Source organism: Mauremys mutica, chromosome 2 (assembly GCF_020497125.1).
Source record: "Mauremys mutica isolate MM-2020 ecotype Southern chromosome 2, ASM2049712v1, whole genome shotgun sequence".
Classification (NCBI taxonomy): domain Eukaryota; kingdom Metazoa; phylum Chordata; order Testudines; family Geoemydidae; genus Mauremys; species Mauremys mutica.
This window is the reverse complement of record NC_059073.1, coordinates 291,566,359-291,589,298: the sequence shown is the minus strand read 5'-3', so window position 1 is coordinate 291,589,298 and position 22,940 is coordinate 291,566,359. Positions and strand designations below refer to the sequence as shown.

Genomic DNA, 22,940 nt, shown 5'->3' with positions numbered 1-22,940 from the left:
TGGTAATTGTATGTTGAGTTCCCAACTAGAGCTGTACTTTATGCAATCATCCTGTATAGCTTAAATTATACAGGTGTTACGGTTCTCTAACTGGAAACCCCCTTCTGGATTTTACAAAAATTGATCCTATTCTCTGGACTTCGGTAGAGAACTAGTTGAGTGGAATTACATGAGGCGGTTTGCTGATCATTTTGCACTTACAATAGGACAACAAGCTTATTGTGTGTAAAATGGTACTGTATAACTTACGTTCTGTCATGCTCTAACCTAATTTTTCTTTTTCCAACTTTGTGTTCTCCAACAGTTAATTTTCTTTCTTTGAAAAATAAAAAATCTGTTTTGTACAAATCAGAGCTGGACTTTTCTTTCCTGCATTAAGAATTCTCTTCCCTTTTCTGTTCTTGGGTATCTAACTTTGAGCTCCCTCGCTTTTTTTTGGCAGATGGAGAGGGATTTCTTGCTCTGCGCTTTCTCCCCTCCATTGCTTTTCTTATTTCTCTTCTTATTTCTCATACAGCTTCCACCTTAGTCATCTCCCCTGTATCACTCTTCCTCTTCCATTTGCTTATGTTTCAAGAAACATGGCAAATCTACCCTGCCCATGCTGCATACAGTGTCTTGAAGGAACACAGTCAACCTGAAATTAAGTTAACTGAAAGAGTATAAATTACACTACGTTTCAGATACTTCATCTACCACTGAGTTCCTGTGCCAAATTTCTGTAGTTTTACAATTTTCCCTCTGTTTTTATAAAGCTCTTTGTTTTCTGCTTCTGGTGTAAAAGAGTCTTACAAAAAGGAAAACTGACAGAAAAATGCTGTCAAATGCACGAAGTAAACAAACTAGGACTGGAGAAATACTTTCCCCCCTAGCTTCCAGTCATAGTAATTCTAGGTGTGTGGTGACAATAGACAGAAGTGATCTAGATTGGGAGTTTCCCTTTGACATGAGATAGTTGTAGAAAGTGGAAGGAAGGGAATGGAAGAAACAGGTGAAATGGCATCTAGAGAGTAGTTGCATAATTAGGTGTTCAATTTGATTGTTGCTTTCTTAAAAGGTGTGTCCTCTAAATGTAGCATCTTTTGAGCACTTCAAAATAGTTATTTTGAACATTGAATAGTGTTTAATATTTGCAGTGACTTGTGTATTTTCATTGACATCATAACTGCTCCATGCTAAATGGCATGACCAAGTCAGTAACGCTTTTTTCTTTTTAACTACTGTAAATGTTATGGATGGATGAAAAATAACAAAAGCAGGAGTTAAGGTTGCTAGTATATCCTAGCTGTTGCTAGGTATTGTAGCACGTATAATATGTTTTCAGGCCTCTGATTAGCTGGACAAACCATTATGAGACAGATGCTAAAATCTGAAGCAGGTAAAAAAGCCTTTTTCTGCCTGGCTTTATTATCATGTGAAGTCCTGTCCCATTGTGGACAGAAACAGTTAGCATAGTATTTTAATTCTTTAATATTAAATACTTTCTAGTTTTATAGGTCTAATGTGTCAGTAACAAGTTAGACTTCAAAAGTATAAAGGGCAGAACTCTTAAGTAGCCTTAAGTTTATATGTATTGAGGATATAAATATGTTTCTATAAGATATACATGTAGTATCCTAACTAGTAATGAAAAGTGCTGCCTCTGCAGCAGGGATGAACTAACAGTACAATGAGAAATTTAAGTGTAATTTCCTGAGTTGTATGGTCATATGTGTAAACTTAATGCTGCATTAAAAATAGGTTATTTGCATTTAATTATGCTTAATTTAAAAGAAAAAAATGGATTCTGGTTGCATTAGTGGAATTGTGCAACTTCTGTTTTATCACTTCATAGATATTAAAGTTGACTAGTCTATTAGTTACTGACTGACACTCAGTACCTACTGGGTACACTGGACAGTTATGCAGCTGGTTCTTATAACTCCGTAATTCCATAGGCATTACTTTTACTATCCATAGTCAAGCCCATTTTTAATTGCGTGTATCTTGTTAATTTTCAGTGTATGCTGATGGGACCCAGCAGTCCTCATTGAGAACTAATCACATGTGAAACATAAAGTCTAGTTCAATTACCTGAGCTATTTGTTTTTTTAAAAAAGTTTTGGAGTAGAAGAATCACCTTCTCCCACCTATATTACTCATAAATAGCTAATGGATTTTTCTATTTCTCCCCCCCACACCCAAATATCCCATTTGAGACTAAACAGGCAAGGTTTTGCAGTTGACAAGGAGAAATTGACAGTTCTGAGTGGAAATAGTGTTAGTCAGACATGCCAAACCCGCAAAAATACCACAGAAATTGGGCTTGTTTTTGGATTAATTGTCTTGTAAGTTGCTTGTTGGCTAGTGTTTGGCTTGTAGCTTGTTGCTTGTAGCTTCTTTTTTCTTTTTTTTGGATCGGCTCCTGGCAAACAGCAGCAAGGGGCAAAGTGGGGAGAGAGGCAGGGGTGCACAGTGGGCCCACCACAGTCCCAGACTGCATGCCGGGGGATCTAGACACACAGAATGTTGGGGTTCTTGGGGATTAGCTTGTTTTGTCCTTGTTTTGAATTGGGATTAGCTTGATTTTTGGCTTATTGTGAAAGTCTGGGTACTTATTTAACCGTGTGAAAGTTGGCAACTCTGGTTACAGTAAAAGTAGTGAAGCACTTGCAGTTGTACTTATAATACCCTTTAATAGCAGTGCTGATACCTTGCAGAAAATTTTGAAGACCAGTGTTTAGAAACCTACATAAGCCTATTTTCATTTTCACTTCCTTTATTATTTGTTATATTTGCATAAAAACAGGATATGTTAAGTTTCTGCTACTACTGTAGTTTGCCCACCTGAAATCAGCTTCTGTTGAGTGTTGCCACAGCAACCAAACCAGGATGCTGGGAACTGTACCTGTCTGAGGGCAATAATACACTTCATATGTTTGCCCAGAGTGTTTAACTGTGTTTTCAATAACTTGTTTCTCCCCCTCCTGCAGTGGTGGGCTTTACCAAGTAATTTATTTCAGACAATCCAATTGTTTAAAAAGTAATGCCTAGAGTTTAGATTATTTTTAAATTTGTAGCCCCTTGTGTTGGAGGGGAGGGAAGAGTGACTTCCAAGATGTGTGGAGTTGCTCACTGAACCTAGTCGGCAAGTTTTGTAATATAAGCTTAAACTTTATTTATCACATAAGAAACAACAAAGTAAAACAAGGATTTTGGATTCTGTACTGAAGCAGTGACCTGGATAAAAATCTGGCTGGGGTGGTACATAGTTCATAAATGGCAGCAAAGGAGTAAGTGATGTCCCTCAGGGCTCTATATAGTGGCTAATCTCAATTTTATCTGTAAAACCAAAAACATGCATCTAAACTTGCTGATGCCTACATTGGATCTGTCATAAATACTGTGGAAATACAGATTTGCAGAAGGATCTGCGAAGATAAATGGTGAAGGCAGTCGTCTTATAAAATGTAAGGACCAGCATTTGATGAGATGAGGTGTAGTAGGCAGTGAATGGGTAGCATGCTAGAATTAGAATTTAGAAAGACCCTAAGTATGTTAGTAAGTATTGAACTGTATGATACTGCAGGGAAAGCAAATGGTGTTTGTATGCACTGGGTTATAAAGGAAGGGACTAAGGATTCTGCTGTAGAAGATGCTTGAGGCCACATCTAGAATACCAAATGGAAGACTGATTTTTTTTTTGAGGACATCCATACATTGGAAGACATACAGGGGAAAACATTGACTAATTTGGGGTACAAATGTAAAGCCTTGTGAAGATAGGCTTCAAGAACTAAACATGGTCAGACTTGAGATAAGTTTACTAGTGAGATCTTAAATTATCCAAAAACTCATGGGGGTCAGACCAGAACTTATGTAAAAATCTCTTCTTGATCTGTTAACAGCATTGATAAACCAGGGAATGATTTAAATTAGATTTTAGTTTTTTTCATCCAGAGATCAGTGAGCCTAGGAATCTAATTAATGATGGGTGTTATTAAACTATTGAAAAATTTATTCTAAGATGGGTGTGTGTGTGTGTATGTATGTATGTATATATGTAAAATTTATACGGCAATCTGTTGAACTCTCAGTACTGAAAAATACAATGAAAACATTCTAAAAGTGAATGCTCTTAATTTTAAGTTTGACATGGAAAAATCTTGGAATAGATATGAAAGGTGTGTGCTGGTTGGACTGCAGAGGACATGATTAGTTGAGTCTTTAGTTCTTTCGCTTTTGGGAGGAAATAATGGGAACAAGGGCTTAGTTATCAACTTTAATGATAAGTGTGTCTAATACCTACCACAGATAGTGTAAGTTTACACCTTGATATGTCAGTGCTTTGTCTATTTTGAACAATCTGGATTTTTCCTTCATCTTTGGTTCCTGACCTTTTTCACAGTTTGATAGCATTTGTTTTGTCATGTAGGTCTAGAGTAATGATGAACATAAAAACTTTTTACCTTTTATTAGAGACTAAGTAATGCGTGTGTAACACCGACAGACCCTGGTCATCGGCGAGCGGGATCAAACCTGGGACTTTTGAAGCTTAGTGCACGCACCTCTACTGCATGAACTAAAAGCCACATGGCTCTTAGCTAATGCTGTAGTAAACTTATTAATCTCTAGAATGGTCTAGGTGCTACTAGAGGGGAACAGAGCGCCACATCAAGCAGGCATAGGTTACACATGCAAACTGTATTTGTTAAAGTAAAGGTGGGGAGGGGGAAATTATGACAGGTGGGAATGATGTATATGGCTATAATTTCTTGGCCTATCAGACTAATTTTTTTCATGGTGCAAGATGGGTGAGGTAATATGTTTTATTGGACCAACTTCTGTTGGTAAAAGAGACAAGCTTTTGAGCTACACAGAGCTCTTCTTCAGCTCCATGACTTTTCATGGTTAGACAGCTTGATTGCCTTTTAACTATGAATCTTATGTCTTGCCTGTCACTTAAAATGTTTCCTAGACAGGCAATTTTGACGCCCTAAATATCTTTAATGTATGGATGAGTGGACTTTGCTTTCATTGGCTGACGGAGAGCCTTCGGAACAGTGAAGAAGCATCGGGAAAGGAGACGAAACATGTTGGCTCAGTCTGGAGGAATATTGTACTTGTCCAGCCCTCAGAGGAGGTTGCAAATGTATGTAATAGAACCCTTCTGCTAGAAGGAGCGCTGCAGGGAGGACCCAATTGTTTTCTTCAAAACAGAGAGGAAAACAAATTGCAGGTGACACATCAGAGCTGCACGTTATTATTAGGCTTGTCTAGTCGATACGTTTGTTTTGCAGGGTTCTTGAGATTCATTAAATTTAATGGCCAAACCCTTTTTTCCCTTGCACAACTATAAACATGCTCTCTGAAGCCATTAGTGCCAAAGAGTTTAAAAGTATCACCATTGATTATTCTGTGTTTCAAAGGGCCAGCTTTTGAGGGGAGGGTGTTGGTATGTATATTCATGCATCAAATTTGCAGTCTAAATCCTAACTGTTTATGGAACTCAGGAAATCTGAAAGATCCTGCCCAGAAATGTTCAGCTTGAATCCATTTTTGAATCTTTTAACAAAGTTACTTTAAGCCTAAGACTAGTCTTATTTCTTAGTTTATGTTAAGAGCATTAAAATGACTTTTCTTCAAGTGGCACAGACAAGTCTAGTTTTCCTTCCAGTTAGCAAAAAGTCTGTCTGCATATGGCAAACATTCCTTGACATTGTGGCAGCCAAAGTTTGTTACAGCATGGTCTAGCTAGCTGCTATTGCTGTGTCCTTACTATTTTTCAGAGAACTGCCCATCATTCCATTGGCACATCTCTACTGATAACTATGATGAGGGAGCCTTAGTGCTAAGGTTTTAAACACTGTGACTTGTGGTCCTTTATCTCCTGTTGCTCCCACCATTGCTAGCAGGGAATATTTTAGAAAAATTGCTAATATGGTTAGGTCCAAACAGCGTTATCACTGGTTATGAAACCAGGTGGAGGTACAGCCCTGGTTTAGAGCATGCGTCTTGAAAATTGTTTATTGGTATTGATCTTGTTTCATTGTATTGAGAGCATTTTTTTAAACCTGGTTATAACACAATTTTGCTCAGTCCACACTAATAGACCAAACTGTTAGTATAACCAGTTTGTTACTACAATGTGTAAACTCGGCTTATACCGGATGGTTCGCTGTTTTTTTTTGCTCTGTGTAGGAGAGGGGCGGGGGGGGGGGGGGAAGAAGCATGTTCCTTTAGTACCTTTTGCCTCCATACCAAGAAATGGTCTCAACACATTGCCCGTGTAACTGTTTACGTAGAGCTTTGGTGATTACATGAAACTGTCAGGATGAGTTTTGAAATGGAAGAAGCTATGAGCAAAAAGCCAGTTGGTGGCAGCTCAGACACTTAGATGAAACACTGGAGCAGTTTACAAATAGCCGCCATTTGTTCATTAATGAAATTGAAGGGGAAAACACCGTACTACTAGCAATGTAAGCCCTCACAAGAGTGTGTTTGAGAAGTTCTCTGCATATCCATGTGTGGAAAGTAATCTTTAGTTTGCATAATCATTGCCCTTTGTGGTATAATGTTGTGTTTTTTCTTAGAATTGTGTTACTTCCTCTGGTTAAGTGTCAGTTTTGTGGCCATGAGGGTTTTTCTTTGCATCTTTTCTGAGCTCTCACAGGTTTGCGTCTGAGATAAATACGATTCTCCTATAGTGTCATAATTTTAGGAAAGCTATTCTGCCCTAGGGTAACCTTATTTTTTTTTTATTTTTAAAATGAATCAGAAGGCAGAGTAGAGTTTACATTATGAAAAGTATGTACCAACCCCTTCCTTATGGTATTTCAAGCAGTTGTTTGCACAAACAAGAGATTAAATGAACTTTCAAAAATATTTCCAAATTGAAAAGCTGAAATGGTTTTCATATTAAAAAAAGGACATAAAAGGACACTTAAGATTATTTCCAAGATCAACATTTGACCTAATTTTTGTCTTTATCTGTCTTTGCAAAATTCAGGTAATTCTTCATGGCCTTCATTTTAATTCTTTTCTACTATATATGCTCAACAACAAAAAGCTCAGTATTTAGGAATAATCCTATAGCAATAAACAGTGTGTACCCAATGGAGGAAATCTTTTTATTTTTTATTTGTATTAAAGTAGTGCCGTGAGTCTTAAACCAACATCAGGGCCTCATTGTGCTAGGCGCTGTGCATAGAAATAGTAAGAGACAGTCCCAACCTGAAGTGCTTTCTTTATAAATAGCCAAGACAAAGGATGAGAGAAAGGGATAGAACATACAAGCATAATATTGGGAACTGGGGTAGGGAGATTGAGTGAGTTGCCCAAAGCCACACAGGGTGTCTGTGGCAGAGCTGGGAACTGAACCAAGATTTCCGACATCCCAGTCCAGGCCTTAGCCGTGGGATGTAGTTTTTAATTTCAAGCTTCCAAGGAGTTTTAAAAACATTTAAAAGGGTAAAATGAAAAGTACTAGGGATGTCATGTATTTGCCGTATTTTTGTAAGTACCACCTTACTTTGATTAGGAGTACGTCACTGTCTTTTTAATGTTACACTTGATTTTATAGCTCTTCTTCTTGTGACTTTGTATCCCAAAGGAAAGATTTGAAAGCAGTCACTTTAGTGTGTCATCAGGGAATGTTTAACATAAGAACAACCATACTGGTTCAGACTAGTAGTACATCCAGGTCAGTATCCTGTCTCTGATAGTAGTGGCCAGTGCCAGATACTTCAGAGGGAATGAACAGAAGGGTCAATTTCAAGTGATCTGTCTTCCAGTCCCAGGTTCAAGAAATTGGAGGGTTCGGGACACCAAGAGCATGGGTTTGCATCCTGACCATTTTGGCTAATAGCCATTGATAGACCTATCCTCCATCAACTTAGGATTCTTTTTTGAACCCAATTATACTTTGGCCTTCACAGAATCCACCAGCAATGAGTTCCACAGGTTGACTCTGTGTTGTGTGAAGAAGTACTTCCTTATATTTGTTTTAAACCTGCTGCCTATTCATTTCATTGGGTATCTTATTATCTGAAGGGGTAAATAATACTTCTCTATTCCATTCATGATTTTATAGCCCTCTATCCTATACCCCCCTCTTAGTCATCTCTCTTCTAAACTGTACAGTCCCAGTCCTTTTACACACCTCTGATATGGAAGTTGTTCCATTCTCCTAATCATTTCCATTGCTCTTCTCTGCACCTTTTCCAATTGTATCTTTTTTGGATGGGGCGACCAGAACTGTATGCAGTTTTCAAGGTGTAGGTGAACTATGGATTTACATAGTGGCATCATGATATTTTTTGCTTTATTAGCTAACCCTTTCCTAGTGGATCCTAACCTGTTAACTTTTTTTGACTGCCACTGCACGTTGAGTGGATGTTTTCAAAGAACTAACCATGATGACTCCAAGATCTTTCTTGAGTGGTAACAGCAAATTTAGATCCTGTCATTTTGTATGTATAGTTGGGATTATTTTTTCCAATGTGCATTACTTTGTACTTATCAACATTGAATTTGCCTGCCATTTTGTTGCTCAGTCACCCAATTTATTGTGATCCATTTGTAACTTTCTGCAGTCAGTTTTGGACTAAATGATCTTGAGTAACTTTTTGTATTGTCTGCAGATTTTGCCACCTCACTGTTCATCCCCTTTTCCAGATAATTTATTAATATATTGAACAGCACAGGTCCCAATAGTGATCCTTGGGTGACCCTGCTATTTGCCTCTCTCCTTTGTGAAAACTGACAATTTGTTCCTGTCCTTTGATTCCCATCTCTTAACCTGTTACTGATCTATGAGAGGACCTTCCCTCTTATCCCATCACTGTTTAGTTTGCTTAAGCTTCTGTGGCTTCAGTCAAGTTCTATATCTTTTTCTGTCTCACCTGCAGGTGGACTCATGATGCCGAATAGATAGCTATGGATTATTTGTTGTAGTGATGTAAGTGTACACAACACATTACAGATGTGGAAAAGGCAAGGTCCCTGCCATGAGGCACCTACAACCTACCATGGACTATATGGAAGATGGGAGTAGCAATGCAAACACATTAAGGAATGAAGATGTTGTTAGAGTTGGAAGATTAATTTTCAATGGCTCTTCTGATACCTTGCAGTCGGTATTTCATCACCATGTGTGCTGTTTTATGATGGGGGGGTATGGGGAGGCAGAATTCTGGTACCAGGGTTTACAGGAAGTGAGATTAAATTTAAACCAATCACTGGCATTTAACAAGCAGTAAAGGCAGTGGGAATGGTGAGTCCCCAGCTCTTATACCCTCTAAGAGCTACAAATAAAAAATCCTCTGATATCTAGAGGAGGATGGATGGGGAGAGGACATTCCAAGGAAGTTATGGACTACCCATGCTGTGTCTGAAACATTACCAGACTAGAAGTCTTCATTTAAGATTATGTTGTGGATTTGTGGCTAACTCATTTTGATTTTATAAATTGATTTTAATATCCTTTTCTTGCCTTTACACGCTGTCTCAGCTGGACTGTGTTGGTGTCTTTTTCGTTCTCCACCTTTGTTTAGTCATTGTGCATGCAATCATTAATTTACTTGCAGTGTTCTCAGTAATCCTGTGCATGGCTGCTATGGCAACGACATTGCTTATGATGATTCCTGTCATGGTTTAAAAATTAAGCACTCATTTGGTTTCTTATTTAGACATCTCCTGGTGCTGAACAAAAGGGGGAGAGAGGGTGAGTTGAAAAGAATTATCTTTAACAGACCAGAGAGATTTTAGATTATTTAAGGGGAAGTAGTGGGTGCATGTATTCTGTATTAGAACAAAAGACTAGAAGCCACTAAAAGCTGGTGGTATAATTCTGAACGAGCCTCCTGCTTCCCAGAGCAAAGTATCCTAGCTGCTCTAAAATTGTAATATTTTAATATAAACATGTACAAATAGCAACTAATACATTTAGCTTTTGGGGAAATTACTGCAGTTTTTCACATGTGCTTGCTCTCTTTGACCCACTTTCTCTTTGTGTGTCTTCTCAGAATAGCAGTGAAGGGCAAATGCTTTTCATAACATGGCCATGTATCCATTTTTCATCTTCTCCTCGGACTTCAACTGCTTCCTACCAAATCAGCTCAGACCTTTATCATGGCAATCATCCTTCACCCACTCACCTACCCCGTCCACTCCATTTCCCTGACACACCTCCTCTGGAACCAGAGGCAACATTTAATGGTTGCTAGGGTAGAGTTTTCTCTGTTACCACAGCTTTGAGGATGCCAGTTGGCCAAGAAAAGACATTTTAGCTCATGCCAGTATCAAGCGTATATTCCCTCCAGCTGTGAAAATGATCACAGTAAAAAAAATTAGAGCTATAATTTTTCCATATTGTGCTATGATGCCTATTGGATCTGTTCTTAATGGCTCCTGTCCATGTAGGGATACTGTGCATGTCTGAATTGGAAGCTGTGTCAATTTAGGTTCTTAATTATTTTAAAATCTAGCATTTGAATGGACAGTATCAATTTGTGTGGCTCAAAAGTTGATCTGCCTCTTTCTCAGTTTGCAAAGTTCAGCTTTTTGTGTATTAAGAGACAAACATTAACTCTGGGGATTGCTGGGGTAATCTGTGCAAGTAGCTCAGCATGTGTAAGGAATTCTACACTGACATGCCAGTGACAATGCACGATGCCACTGAGCACTGATGTAGGATTATTATAGGCCTGGCTAAAACATGAAGTTAAACATCCTGAAAATGTCAAGTACTGTACAAATCAAGTATTTAGATAGTGCTTTCCTTCAGAGTGCTCTACAAAGTGTTCTTCACCAAAATGTATGTTGAGCAACAGATCTTAGTTTCCAGCTCTGAATGTTAGAGCCTGATTAAGTGAGGAAAGGAGAAGGCAGGGTTGAAACTAAAGCCTTGTCTACACTTGACAATTGCCCTGATTACTGCCATTGATAACGGGCCCCTGGTATACCTGCATCAGTAGAAAATCTGTGTAGACCCAGTATATGCACAAGTGGAGCTTACCACTGTGTGACACTGGGATAAACTGCAACAGTGCAAGTTATAGCTTACAGCCGTTTGTCTTGTCCACCCTAGGGGTTTGTGCTGATACCATTACATTAGTGGCAGGGCACACCTGGTTGTAACCAGGCAGATTTCCATTGTGGACAAAGCCTTAGAAACTAGGAAAAAAAAACAAAACCTTGTCTAAAATCTCTGTTAATAACTTCCTTGAGAAGCAGGCATTTTGTTATGAAAGTGCCTGTCACAGCTCTGAAGTTAGGGCTGAGTTGATAAACAGGGGTGATGACTGTTGTACGTTGTTTATGGTAGCTGGGAGACAAGGGGCTGGTACAACAACCTGAAAGCAGAGTTACAATCAAGGTCAGGTATTTTGTTTTCTAAATGGGAAAAAAATGTGCACATACCTATAGTGACATATACACAATAGTCTTTAAGGTATCCTCAGGTAGGGGATTTAACTAGGGGCTTGTCTACACTGCCAGTCAGATCAATGGGCAGCAATCAATCCAGCGGGGGTCGATTTATTTTTGTCTAGTATAGACATGATAAATCGACCACCGATTGCTCTAGCGTCAACTCCAGTACTCCACGTCAACGAGAAACGCAAGGGGAATCTATGGGAGAGTGTCTCCCGTCAACACACTGCAGTGAAGACACCGTAGTGAGTAGATCTAAGTCTGTTGTTGTTCACATAGCTGAAATTGCGTAACTTAGATTGATATCCCTCCTCCCCCCATAGTGTAGACCAGCCCTAGAAAAGCACTACTCTTTTATTTTATCTTCGCAGGAATATCAGCTCAGATACAGTGCTCAGTTTTAGTGAAGTTCCTTGGTTTTAAAAAGATGCTCTTTGTTTGAAGGAGGGTAGGTTGATGTAATGGACTGAATTGTGTAAACCAGAATAAAAGAGAGGAAAAAGTGGGGGAAAAAACCTCCCTTCAGGCTTCAATAGAAATGAGTACTCAACATCAAAACACTCGTCCAGGCACAGGTTGTATTTTGCCCCTACTGTTGCATCCTCTTCATCCCACCCCTCTTGGATACTAACCTTATTCCCTCAACTTCAGCTTCCAGAGTACTGCCACTCAACTCTGAGGGAGACAACTGGTTTTTAAAGGTAGTTTTATGTACTCCAGTGTCTTGAAAATCACTGCACATTGTTATTTAAGGTCTCTGTTCATGGTGTTAGCAAATTATGACCTCATCAGAGATGGGGAGACAGGAAGCCGTACCAGCCTTATAATACAAATTTATGGCTTCAACAAGCTGTTTCTTGTGCCTCTTTCTCCTTAATCTGACCAGGGATTGCTTTGTGCCTAACAAGGCATCTCCTCCAGCAGGAGCATCTGTCATTCCCTATACAAGATTGTTCAGCGACATCCCAGCCCAGCAATAGTAGCTCTAAAATCACATTTCTGTCTAAAATGTTATAGCACTATTGTTACAAGTAGCCCCTAAGATTCCTGTAAATGAAAGATTATAGTAAAAATGAGTTATTTCTTTTGATATACTTTTTGCATTTGATAGAAATGTGTGTACAGTAAACTATGCTGTTTTCCTGGCACAGACAGTTATCCCGGTTTGTGGGGTTCTTTCACAAAGCAATGAAGGAGAAACACTTTTAAAATAGGAAAATCTATTCTAGAACTACAAACACTGACCATGGTAGAGAGTGGTGATGGGTTGGAGGGAGGGGATTGATTCAGGGACATGTGTATACTGAAACTCATTTAACTCCAGTTCGGACACTGAGTTGAGTTTAAGTTCCTTTTAAATAGGGGGCTTGACACTGTTGCTGTATGTCTTAGCCCTCCTATTCTATGCCAGTTGTTGGGAGGAGGGAAAAAGGTACTGGATTGTCTGTTACTTCACTGCTTTTCTCACAGTAGTATAATCCAGTGGTAGTTCTCAAGGACATTCTTGTGGACTAGAAGTACAGCATTATTATTGAAACTGGTACTAATTTGTATGATTGTTTTAAATCTCCAGGCACATTAGGGATTAATTAACCAAACACTTGATAAAACCTGAGTTTTCTAAACTTTGGGTTTTTTTTTTTTTTTTTACTATTAGTTACATTTGTCAGTGAGTGAGTGACAGAAATAAAAATTAATAATTGTGAATTGGGCATTTGTATTGCTTCTAAGCATGAATAATACCCTCTCATTTATTATGTCCAGCAGCTCTGTAGTGGCTTGCCCTGATATAGATTCTATAATTTTAACTGATGTGATATTGTTTCACGCTGAAAATAAAAGTTATGGAAACTGGGTGGGTTGAATTGAGCAATAAAATAGAGATTCTTTCATGTCTGGATTGTTGGTTCAGATTCAGCCTAGGACAGTAATGACTGACAGGTGTTGCTGGGCAATGGTGATTCAGTGGTCTAGGTGAAATTGAGGGGTTCTCTTATTCCCAATGTACAGCTATTCATATCACAAAATTTACCATGTCTATAGGCACTAACAGGCATTCTTGCTGGCAATGACATCAGTCCCACCAGGTCAAGATTGACCACTGGAAGTATGAGGAAGGTTGTATTTCTGCTGCTCAAATTAGGGTCCAAGGTTATAAATATTTATGGTCCCAAACTTGGATTTTTTTTAATAAAGTGCTTGTGAAGAAGCACTCAAAAAAATTGCAGTATTCCCCTATTATTTGCAGTATGCCTTTCTTGTATAGTGTGGACTGCATATCTGCAGGGAAAAGAAAGTGAAGTCCTTCTTATACCTCTCTTCTTTTACTTCTATTTCCCAGTGCAATATTGTTAACGCTTCATTCTTGAATATGCTGTGTGGCTGAGAATATCAGGAAAAAAGTGCAAGGTACCTTTTCTTGAGGCTGAAGAGTTCTGTTTTGATGTTGCATTGTTTACTGTTTTGAATCTGTTTTCCTCCTCTAGAAGCCACATAGCAAAGGGAGAGAACTTTTTCTTCAAACTGGGATCCTTTCTTTCTCAATGAGGACCATATAAAACAAGTCAAATTTGCAATTTCTAGTTTCAGATGTCTTCTGCAAATTAAAAAAAATAAAATAAAAAATCAGTATGTGTTTTGCACTCTCAGAACTCAAAAAACCTGCATGTTTAATTAAGTGATAAAAATGCTGGAAGCCACCAGAACCCAGTTCTATTAGTGGTTCTATCATCATCAGGAATTTTTTGGTAACATTGTCTAGTTTAGATAAAGTTTATAAGTAAATGACACCTGTGAGGTGGCATACAATAGAGGCAAAAGAAAGCTTTCATACCAAGTTGATAAATACATTAGAAATGCCTGAGATGCTGTACATTTGGGTGGGGGGGAAGACCTTCCTTTTTTATTAACATGCCCATGACAGCCTGGAATGGCAAAGATGTTCCTTATTATGTAGTAGTTAGGATTTATATTTACTCTTAGTCAGTGTCAGTCAGACCCGTGGGGCTTGTGTGTATATGTACATTTACAAATCTCACTGTCACCTAACTGGGTAAAAGTATTTTTCACTGTTGTGTGACTGCGACAGGCTGTCAGAATTGTGAATATGGTTCTTTATTTTAATTTGTCTTGATTTAAAAAAAAAATTTGTTTTATGCTAACACGTGTAGTATTTTATACAGGATTACAGAAGGCATATAATGGATAATATGATTGGGCGAATTGCATCCATCAGAATTCCACCCATCAGTTCATAGCTGTCTTCAATTTAAAATGTGATTTCTATTTTAGGTTTTAAAATCCTCTTTTTCTTACAAAAATAAACTACCAAGCGGTCTCTGAGAAAAGGAAAAGTGTCTGATTTAAATATAAACATGTTTTCTTTTATAGCTGAAGTTTAATAAAATGCAAAAGAGGAAAACTTTAAGCAAGGTTGCTAGAAACATAGTCCATTAACATGCCATCACTAAACCATTGTAGTTATGTTGCGGTTATAATGAAGTCATCAGGCTAATACCTTTTTGTTGTGCTTATTCCTCTTTCATAAAGTTTACTACAATGCTCGTACTTAATATGTAGCAATATGGAATTTTCAAATGACTTTAAATCCAGTGTAGCCGGAATCTCTCAAACAGATTTCAAGCTAAAACCAGTGCAGCTGGTAACATTAAGAAGCCCATGCATATTTTTGATATGCACCAGAGGAGATGGTTTTAAATTTAACTTGCTATTGTTGATATCATGTGTCACATCTTCTCCTTCTTAAAAATATCCTTCAGGAAAACAGCAGCAGCAGGGTGAAACTGATGCAATCCGTGCAATCCTGGTCAGTTTAAAGCTGTAGGTAATGCTGGGTTATGGAGTAAGTGCTTTGTGCAGCAAGTTTCAGTTCTCTGCTACTGACTGAAGTACTATGCGAGGGAGAAGATATTTCTTATGGTCTCCCTTCAGTATGAATTAATTTTTTCAGATAAGATTTGGCGATTATACAAGATGCATTACAAAATTAGTTATATGTACAGCATTCCTTTAACCTATTTATATTCTATCCAAAACCAAATTTATCTTGCATGATTTGTTCCCACCTGTATTGCTCTGTTCTGCTAATATACTTCAATTCCCTAGTAAAATTCAATGAGTTAAATTTAATGGACTGTAATTACTAGATCAGGATCCTTCTTTTTTTTGGAGTCATTACCTATCTTGCTTTCTCCTGCTCTCCCTAAATCCTCAGGCACCTCCCCAGTTTGCATCTAGAACAGTAGATTCTAAAGTAAGTGCATGGTCTTTGTGAGGAGGGGAGTGGGAGCCCATCCTCCCAGACCGAGTGAAATGAAATACCTGAACTGTCTAGTTCACCTCTGCCAAAGAAATTGGTATAAACTATAGACATATGGAAAAATTTCTCTTTTCAAATGCTAGTGTTTTTCACTCGATTGTGATGATATCATTAAAAATGGTTGTTCTGATAATGTTTTATTTTTAGCGGACCAAATGGTTTGGGTAAAAAAAAATTGCGGATAGTTCTCTGAAAACATCCAGTCAGTGTGCAGTGGCAGTCAAAAAAGTGAACAGAATGCTGGGAATAATTAAGAAAGGGATAGATAATAGGACAGAAAATATCATGTTGTCTCTATATAAATCCATGGTACGCCCACATCTTGAATACTGTGCGCAGATGTGGTCGCTGCATCTCAATAAAGATATATTGGAATTGGGAAAGGTTCAGAAAAGGGCAACAAAAATGATTAGGGGTATGGAACGGCTTCCATATGAGAAGAGATTAATAAGACTGGGACTTTTCAGCTCAAAAAAAAGACGGCTAAGGGGAGATATGATTGAGGTCTATAAAATGCTGACTGGTGTACAGAAAGTAGCTAAGGAAGTGTTGTTTACTACTCATAACACAAGAACTAGAGGTCACCAAATGAAACTAATAGGCAGCAGGTTCAAAACAAATAAAAGGAAGTATTTCTTCACACAGCGCACAGTCAGCCTGTGAAACTCCTTGCCAGAAGATGTGAAGGCCAAGACCATAACAGGGTTCAAAAAAGAACTAGATAACTTCATGGAGGTTAGGTCCATCAATGGCTGTTAGCCAGGATGGGCAGGGAAGGTGTCCCTAGCCTCTGTTTGCCAGAAGCTGGGAATGGGCGACGGGATGAATCACTTGATGATTCTCGGTTCTGTTCGTTCCCTCTGGGGCACCTCGCACTGGCCACTGTCGGAAAACATAATACTGGGCTAGGTGGACCTTTGGTCTGACTCAGTAGGGCCATTCTTATGTAGGGCTCAATTTCACAGCGGGGAGCCTACCAGCCTTGTCAGTTTCACAGCTTCAGCTGTGAGCTCCCCTGCTGCTCTGAATCTGAGGCAGCCCTGAAATTGACAGTAAAGGCTAGTAGGCTCCCTGTTGTGAACCTCTTGTGGGCTCAGAGCTCAGGCAGCCATCCAGGCGCAGGTGGGGGGCTCCAGCTGTGAGTCCAGCTGCCACCTGGGTTCTCTGCTCCCCGCTTCCGGCAGAGCTCACTAGCTGGAGCCTGGCTGCTGTCCGGGCTCTCAGCCAGACTCCAGATAGCTTAGCTCTGTGAGGAGCGAGCAGCTGAGAGCCTGGGCAGCAGACCCTCATGCTGCTGCTTTTAAGTTGGTGCAAGTGCTCCTATTGAGGACATGCACTGCTGACAGAAGGAGGGTAGAGAGGACATGAAAAACCTCAGTAATGACTGCAGTGGCTATATGTCGACGTGATTTAAGTTTGTAGTGTAGACATGCCCTAAGTGCCCAAGTCACTTTGAAAATGGGAAATGACTTAGGTGTTTTGAAATTTTTATGCTTAATGTTTATAATCACTTGGAGATCCTCAGGTGATAGAAGCTATATGTATATGCCATTATTTTAGATTAATTTTGCTTTACATTACGTTGTGGGCCTTAAAACACTGAATAATTCTTCTTGGCTGCAAATAGAAGATTACTGTAACGGAAAAAAAGACCTGAGTGTTTGTTACCTGTAAACAGATCATACATTTTGAAAATCCAGTGCTCAATAGACAGCTGCTTACTTTGGTTTTATTTTTAAGTATTTGACTTATGGGGAAACCCTTCTTATTTGTTTCTGCAACCATTTGTTCTTATTGTATGGCAGCACTGTGTTGCTCCGTAAGAGGCACTCTCTTTAACATGTATTTATAGACGGCTCACATGTTGGTGGTCAGCTATATCTAATCTCATTGTGAGTTTTCAACCCCAGAAACACTTCCTTTTAACATGTGAAATATATGACTCAAGGATGTCGGTTTTCTGTTATTGTATTTCACTGTTTGGACTTGAAAATGAAACCTACTTTTAAATGCTAACTCAAGAAGGATGTTGATAAATTGGAGAGCATTCAGAAAAGAGCCACAAGAATGATGAAAGGAGTAGAAAACCTGCCTTATAGTGATAAATTCAAGGACCTCCATCTCTTTAGCTTAACAAAGAAAAGATTAAGGGGTGACTTGATTACACTCTATATGTATCTAAATGGGGAACAAATGGGCTGTTCAGTCTAACAGAGAAAGGTATAACAAATTCAAACTGGAAATAAGGCATAAATCTTTAACAGTGAGTAATTAAGCACGAACAGTTTATCAAGAGTCACAATATATTCTCCATCACTGACCATTTTTAAATCAAGATTTGATGTTTTTCTAAAAGATTTGCTCTAGTATTTTTTGTGGTTGTTCTCTGGCCTTATTTATACAGGAGGTCAGACTAGATGACCATAATAGTGCCTTTTGTCCTTGTAATCTATGTTAAAATACTTTTCTTAAGTGGCTTCAGGCTTCCTGCACATAGATAACATACAGAGAACTCAAGTCTTTCACAACCCCATTAAATTTTGTTTACATCCTTTGTGAAGCCCATTGGTTGCTTAAACTCACTGGTCATGTTTTCTTCATAAAAACACAAAGCCTAATATTTATATTGTAAAAGTAACTTATGAATGATGCTTCCTGGGAGCACCAAAATAGATCTGGAGAAGGAACGGATTAGGATTAACTAATAAATACTAAATGTCACCAACTAAACATTCACAATTTATCCCAACCCCCAGATCCCTCTTGGGCACTTTCCCAGGCAGATGATTCAGAAAAGCAATAGCATATTATCTGTGGTGATTGTTTTTTTTCCTCTAGCTTGTTCCTAACTGTGTTGAGACATTTATTTAGGAGGGGAAGTGTCCAATCAGGTCTTCACTCCCATCTGTAGGAGTTGCTGCATGCTCAGTACAGAAAGTGAAAGCTGGCTTTCTGCTCTGAAAATTGTTACCTCACAGGAAGCCTCAGGATTGGAAGTCACTGGTAAAATGTCCAGGCCCTCTCTGCATGAGCACTTCCACCATTGCTGCCAATGGTTGAGCTGCACCAGTGGTGAATTATTGGTCTGAATCTAACGTAAATGAGGGCCTGGAGTTGATTCTTTTCCTAGTCCGAGAGAGAAAAATATCCCCACTCTTGTGCAATTAGCTGGGAAATCATGTTTTGTTTATAAGATTTATATATAAAAGGACACGTGTGCATGTCTGTAAAGGCCAGAATGTTTGGAGAACTTTTAAACAACAAATGACTGAGGAAGGATGTGACTGATGAAGATTAATGGCTAGTTTATGTATAAAACTGAACTTTCACAATAACCTCTGGTGATAGAAATATCTGAGCTTTTTATATCTATCCATCAATGCAATATTTGAGCATCTCCCAATTATTTAAAAACAAATAGCAATAGAAATCATCTTCTTTTCTTGTTGTAGAAGAAATCACTTATTTTTGTATGTAGTATATGTGTAAAGAACTTAATGAAGGAAAGCTAAGTCAGAAATGAGTGTTGCACTTAGTTCTGAATACTATAAGGTTAGTTATAATTAGCTTAACACTTGCAATCATTTAGTGCTCAAGAGGTGAGAATGTTTAAAGTTCCTATCTCCTTGGCATTGAAGTGCTGTATAGAATTTAAGTATAGGATTACATAACATAAAATGAGGGTGTTTCTCTTGGTTTCCCTGGAAAATAATAGGAAGCTATAAAAAATAAGTTGTAAATATTTTATTTTTGGTAGTGATGGAGTGGGAACTCTCTGGAAAAGGACAGGTGTTGTGATCTTTTCATGGCATTATTAAAAGTCATCTGACAAAACTGGAAGGAAAAAATGACCAAAATTTCTCAAGTTTATTTTTCATGATTTCATAACTGGAAGCTTGCAGTATGCTATCATATGGTCTTACTCATTGAAAGAGGCAGTTTATTAATTCTTAAAGCATCAGAAAAAGGGCATCTACTTAATTAGCTCTGTTTTAACAAGGCTTTTACCCTGTCAGTGTCCTTGACTATTGAAGCCAGGGGAAATGACTGACCTTTTAAAAAAACAAAGATTTGTTGCCTCTTCTTTTTTAGAGGTAGTTGGCATATGTGATTTGCTGCATGTTAAGAAAGTTAGTGCTCATAGGGAGAGACTGTGGCACCCTTACTCTGCAAGTAGCCTCATTCATTGCAGTGGGACTGTTTGGAGAGTAAAATGCTACTCAGTGTGAATAAAGGTTTCAGAATCTGGCTCATAGGGGGTTTTTTCTTCTTAATTTAAAGACTATTACTAGGTCTATTGTTTCGGCAAGGTATTTACACTTTCTTTCTGTGTTTTCTTTTGCATGCTTTCTCGGCTGGATTGCAATAGAGAAGAAGAAAATGAGGTGAGTGTCCTAATTAATTGCTTACCTTTTGAGAAATGCTTTAGCAGAACAGTGGGGAGAAACTAAAGCATTAGTTGTTTGTTCTGCATTAGAGTGCCTGAAAAAAAGGAAGATTGAGACATCAAATATAAAGAAAACCTGATCAGACAATATTGGCATTGGAAGTATCGAAAGTAACAAGATTAAAAAAATTATTCTATGGCCCCTCTAGTCCAGTGGTTCTCAAGCTGGGGCCTCCACTTGTGTAGGGAAAGCCCCTGGCGGGCCGGGCCGGTTTGTTTACCTGCCGGGTCCACTGGCTGCAGTTCACCGCTTCAGGTCAATGGGGGCTGCGGGAAGTGGCAGCCAGCAAATCCCTTGTCCTGTACTGAAGATCTTTGCTTACTCTTGTTATGAACATCCTCAGAAATACCAGTGCTAACAGAATAGAAGAAGACTTTGAACCTCTGAATATCTAATTGTATTGACTGCTTTCTAACCAAGCTTGTGTTCCATAATTACAAGATTATATAAGGACTTCAGATTCAAGAAACTGTGTGTGTGTGTGTGTGTGTGTGTGTGTGTGTGTGTGTGAAAAAGATTCCTCTTTCTTACACAAGCTAAACGTATTCTATAAATTCCCAGGCCAGGAGGGATATTTCAAATTTATAATTTTTGATGCATTACAGCCACAGATTGTTTTCACTGTTGTGGTTTAGATATCATCACAAGTGTCCACATTTCCTACTCTTGTAGCAAACAGGAAATCAGATTAATTTAAACAAGATCTTATTCATTCATACTCAATTCACTCCACACCTCCAGCAGTCAATCAGCACTGCAACACAGGCCAGACAGGCTGATCTTTTATCAGTTTTGTCATGTTTGCCCTCAGAATGTTGCTTTGTGTATTTTGCCAATACAGATGTTTTCTGTAATACAAGATTAACCCCTTTGTTTTAAGTGTTTTCTACATTAAATTTCATTTTATGGATGACAGAATTTGTAATGTTCCTTTCTGTAACTTTTTTTAAAATGTGGCTCTCACATTATTTAACCTTTGTGTATTTTCAGAAGGGGAAAAAAAAAATCTGTGAAAGAGCTAACTTGTGAGATGGCTGACGCACCTCAACTCCAGGCTTTAATACTAAATAAACGATTAAAAACTGGAGGAACAAGATGTAGTTTACATGTTGTTTTTCTTATTTTACCAGTCTAGCACCTTATTTTATGTATAAATAGACCCAAACTACAAGGTTCAGGTCTGAGTTCAGATTCCAAACCCCTCGCCCCCAAAGTTCAGAAGTTTTTTATCTGAGGTTTTGATTTGGGCCTATCCCTAACTCTGTTAAATTGTTTCATTAAATAAAATTAATAGACGGTTCAGTCCAAGAAGAATCCAGAATTTTGCTATTTTATATTGTCCCTAATTTTTCTGGTAGGATCCAGATATCCAATACAAATGTAACAAGAAACAAAATGGAGGCAGTCCAGACATCCTACACTTAGTACAACATGAAATACAAACATTGTGGGCAAAACTTTGAAAATATGTTCTTGTTTCATGGGGATATTAAGTAACTTAAAAATAACTTTGTAAACTATTCAATATCCAGTGTTTAAAAAATAAGCAAACTCACAAAACACTTTTTGCCTGAACCTTTGTAGGCTAATTCCATACTCTGGTGTAGGCACATTATTGTGATGTCATTAGCATTCCATTTCCTGGGAATTCTCTCAGAACAGAAGCTGATGGTTTGGGACTTTGGCAGAACTGTGAGAAGAAAATAGTGGTTTGAAATTATTTATGGGGTGAATTCACCTTTCATGCGTATGGAGAGAATTTGGCTTGTAAGCCTATAGTTCATCTTTTAAAAAAATTCTTGCATCTCACCTACAAGAAAAAAGGAACATTGCATATAAATCCCAAGAAACAAATCTGCTAACATTTTCTATGCCTTTATTAGAGTATCCTTCCCAAAGATGATCATGAGACACACATGCTCTAATCTTCTATCTTACAGTTGAACAGGCACAGGGGCCTACATTTTCAGAAGTGACTAGTGGTGATGGGTCTCAATTTTTGGATGCTCAAATTTGAGATATCTTAAAGGAGCGTGATTTTCAGAAGCTAGCATGTGCTCTATCTTTCTTGAAAATCAAGCCCCTTTACGTGTCCCAGGTTGGGCACTCAAAATTACTAGTTGTGTCTGAAGTTCCAGGTCATCATCTTTAATTTAGACCTACTGTATTTTGCTATTTGTAAAAATACTATGGAGGATATTATATTTATGAAAACTGGTTACTGTGTATAGCAAGTAGGTGAAATGCAATGGTGTTTCAGTTCCACTGAAGTCTATTTAATTATTTACTATAGTGCCTCTTTCCTTAGCAACTAGGCCTGTTTTGCAAAGGTTAAACAATAACAAAGAACATAAGTGATTCACAACGGAGTGCAAGAAACAGTTGCTGTTGCCAAGGATGGAATAGTGTTCATGGAATAGTTATGAAACTAAGGTTTGGCCAATACAATTTTTGTACTGCTATAACTATTTTGGTTAAAGGTGTGATTATTTTAATGAGTTAGTTATACCAGTACGACACCTAATTTGGATTTATGGGAATAAGCTATATTGGCATAAGCCCCTCTTTATACCAGTGTGGTATCCACAGTAGGGGATTCAGAGCCAGCTTTAGGTCGATCCCCCCGAATCGGGCCCTGTGCCCTAAAGAAGAGCGCCTAACTTAGGTGCCTTTTTAATTTTTACTCACCCGGCGGCACTCCGGGTCTTTGGCAGCACTTCGGCGGCGGGTCCTTCACTCGC

General features: G+C 38.4%; 1 protein-coding gene and 1 long non-coding RNA gene across 7 annotated transcripts in view; one reads left to right on the top strand and one right to left on the bottom strand.

Moving 5' to 3' along the window:
- The window catches only part of SETD2 (SET domain containing 2, histone lysine methyltransferase), a 145,056-nt gene that overhangs the window by 12,380 nt on the left and 109,736 nt on the right, over nt 1-22,940 (top strand). For all 5 annotated transcript variants that reach the window (XM_045003713.1, XM_045003714.1, XM_045003716.1 and 2 more), the window contains one exon: nt 20,121-20,136. In XM_045003713.1, the coding sequence (XP_044859648.1) occupies nt 20,121-20,136 (16 nt within the window). The remainder of the gene's footprint in view (nt 1-20,120; nt 20,137-22,940) is intronic.
- On the bottom strand, nt 9,493-21,833 carry LOC123363045. Of its 2 annotated transcripts, none has more exons than XR_006576690.1 (4): nt 21,756-21,833; nt 20,162-20,233; nt 13,826-14,008; nt 9,493-9,623 (listed from the first exon to the last, which is right to left on the bottom strand). It is a non-coding gene; the product is annotated as an uncharacterized LOC123363045 (long non-coding RNA). The 2 variants fall into 2 exon arrangements; XR_006576689.1 differs by having other exon boundaries at nt 13,826-14,005.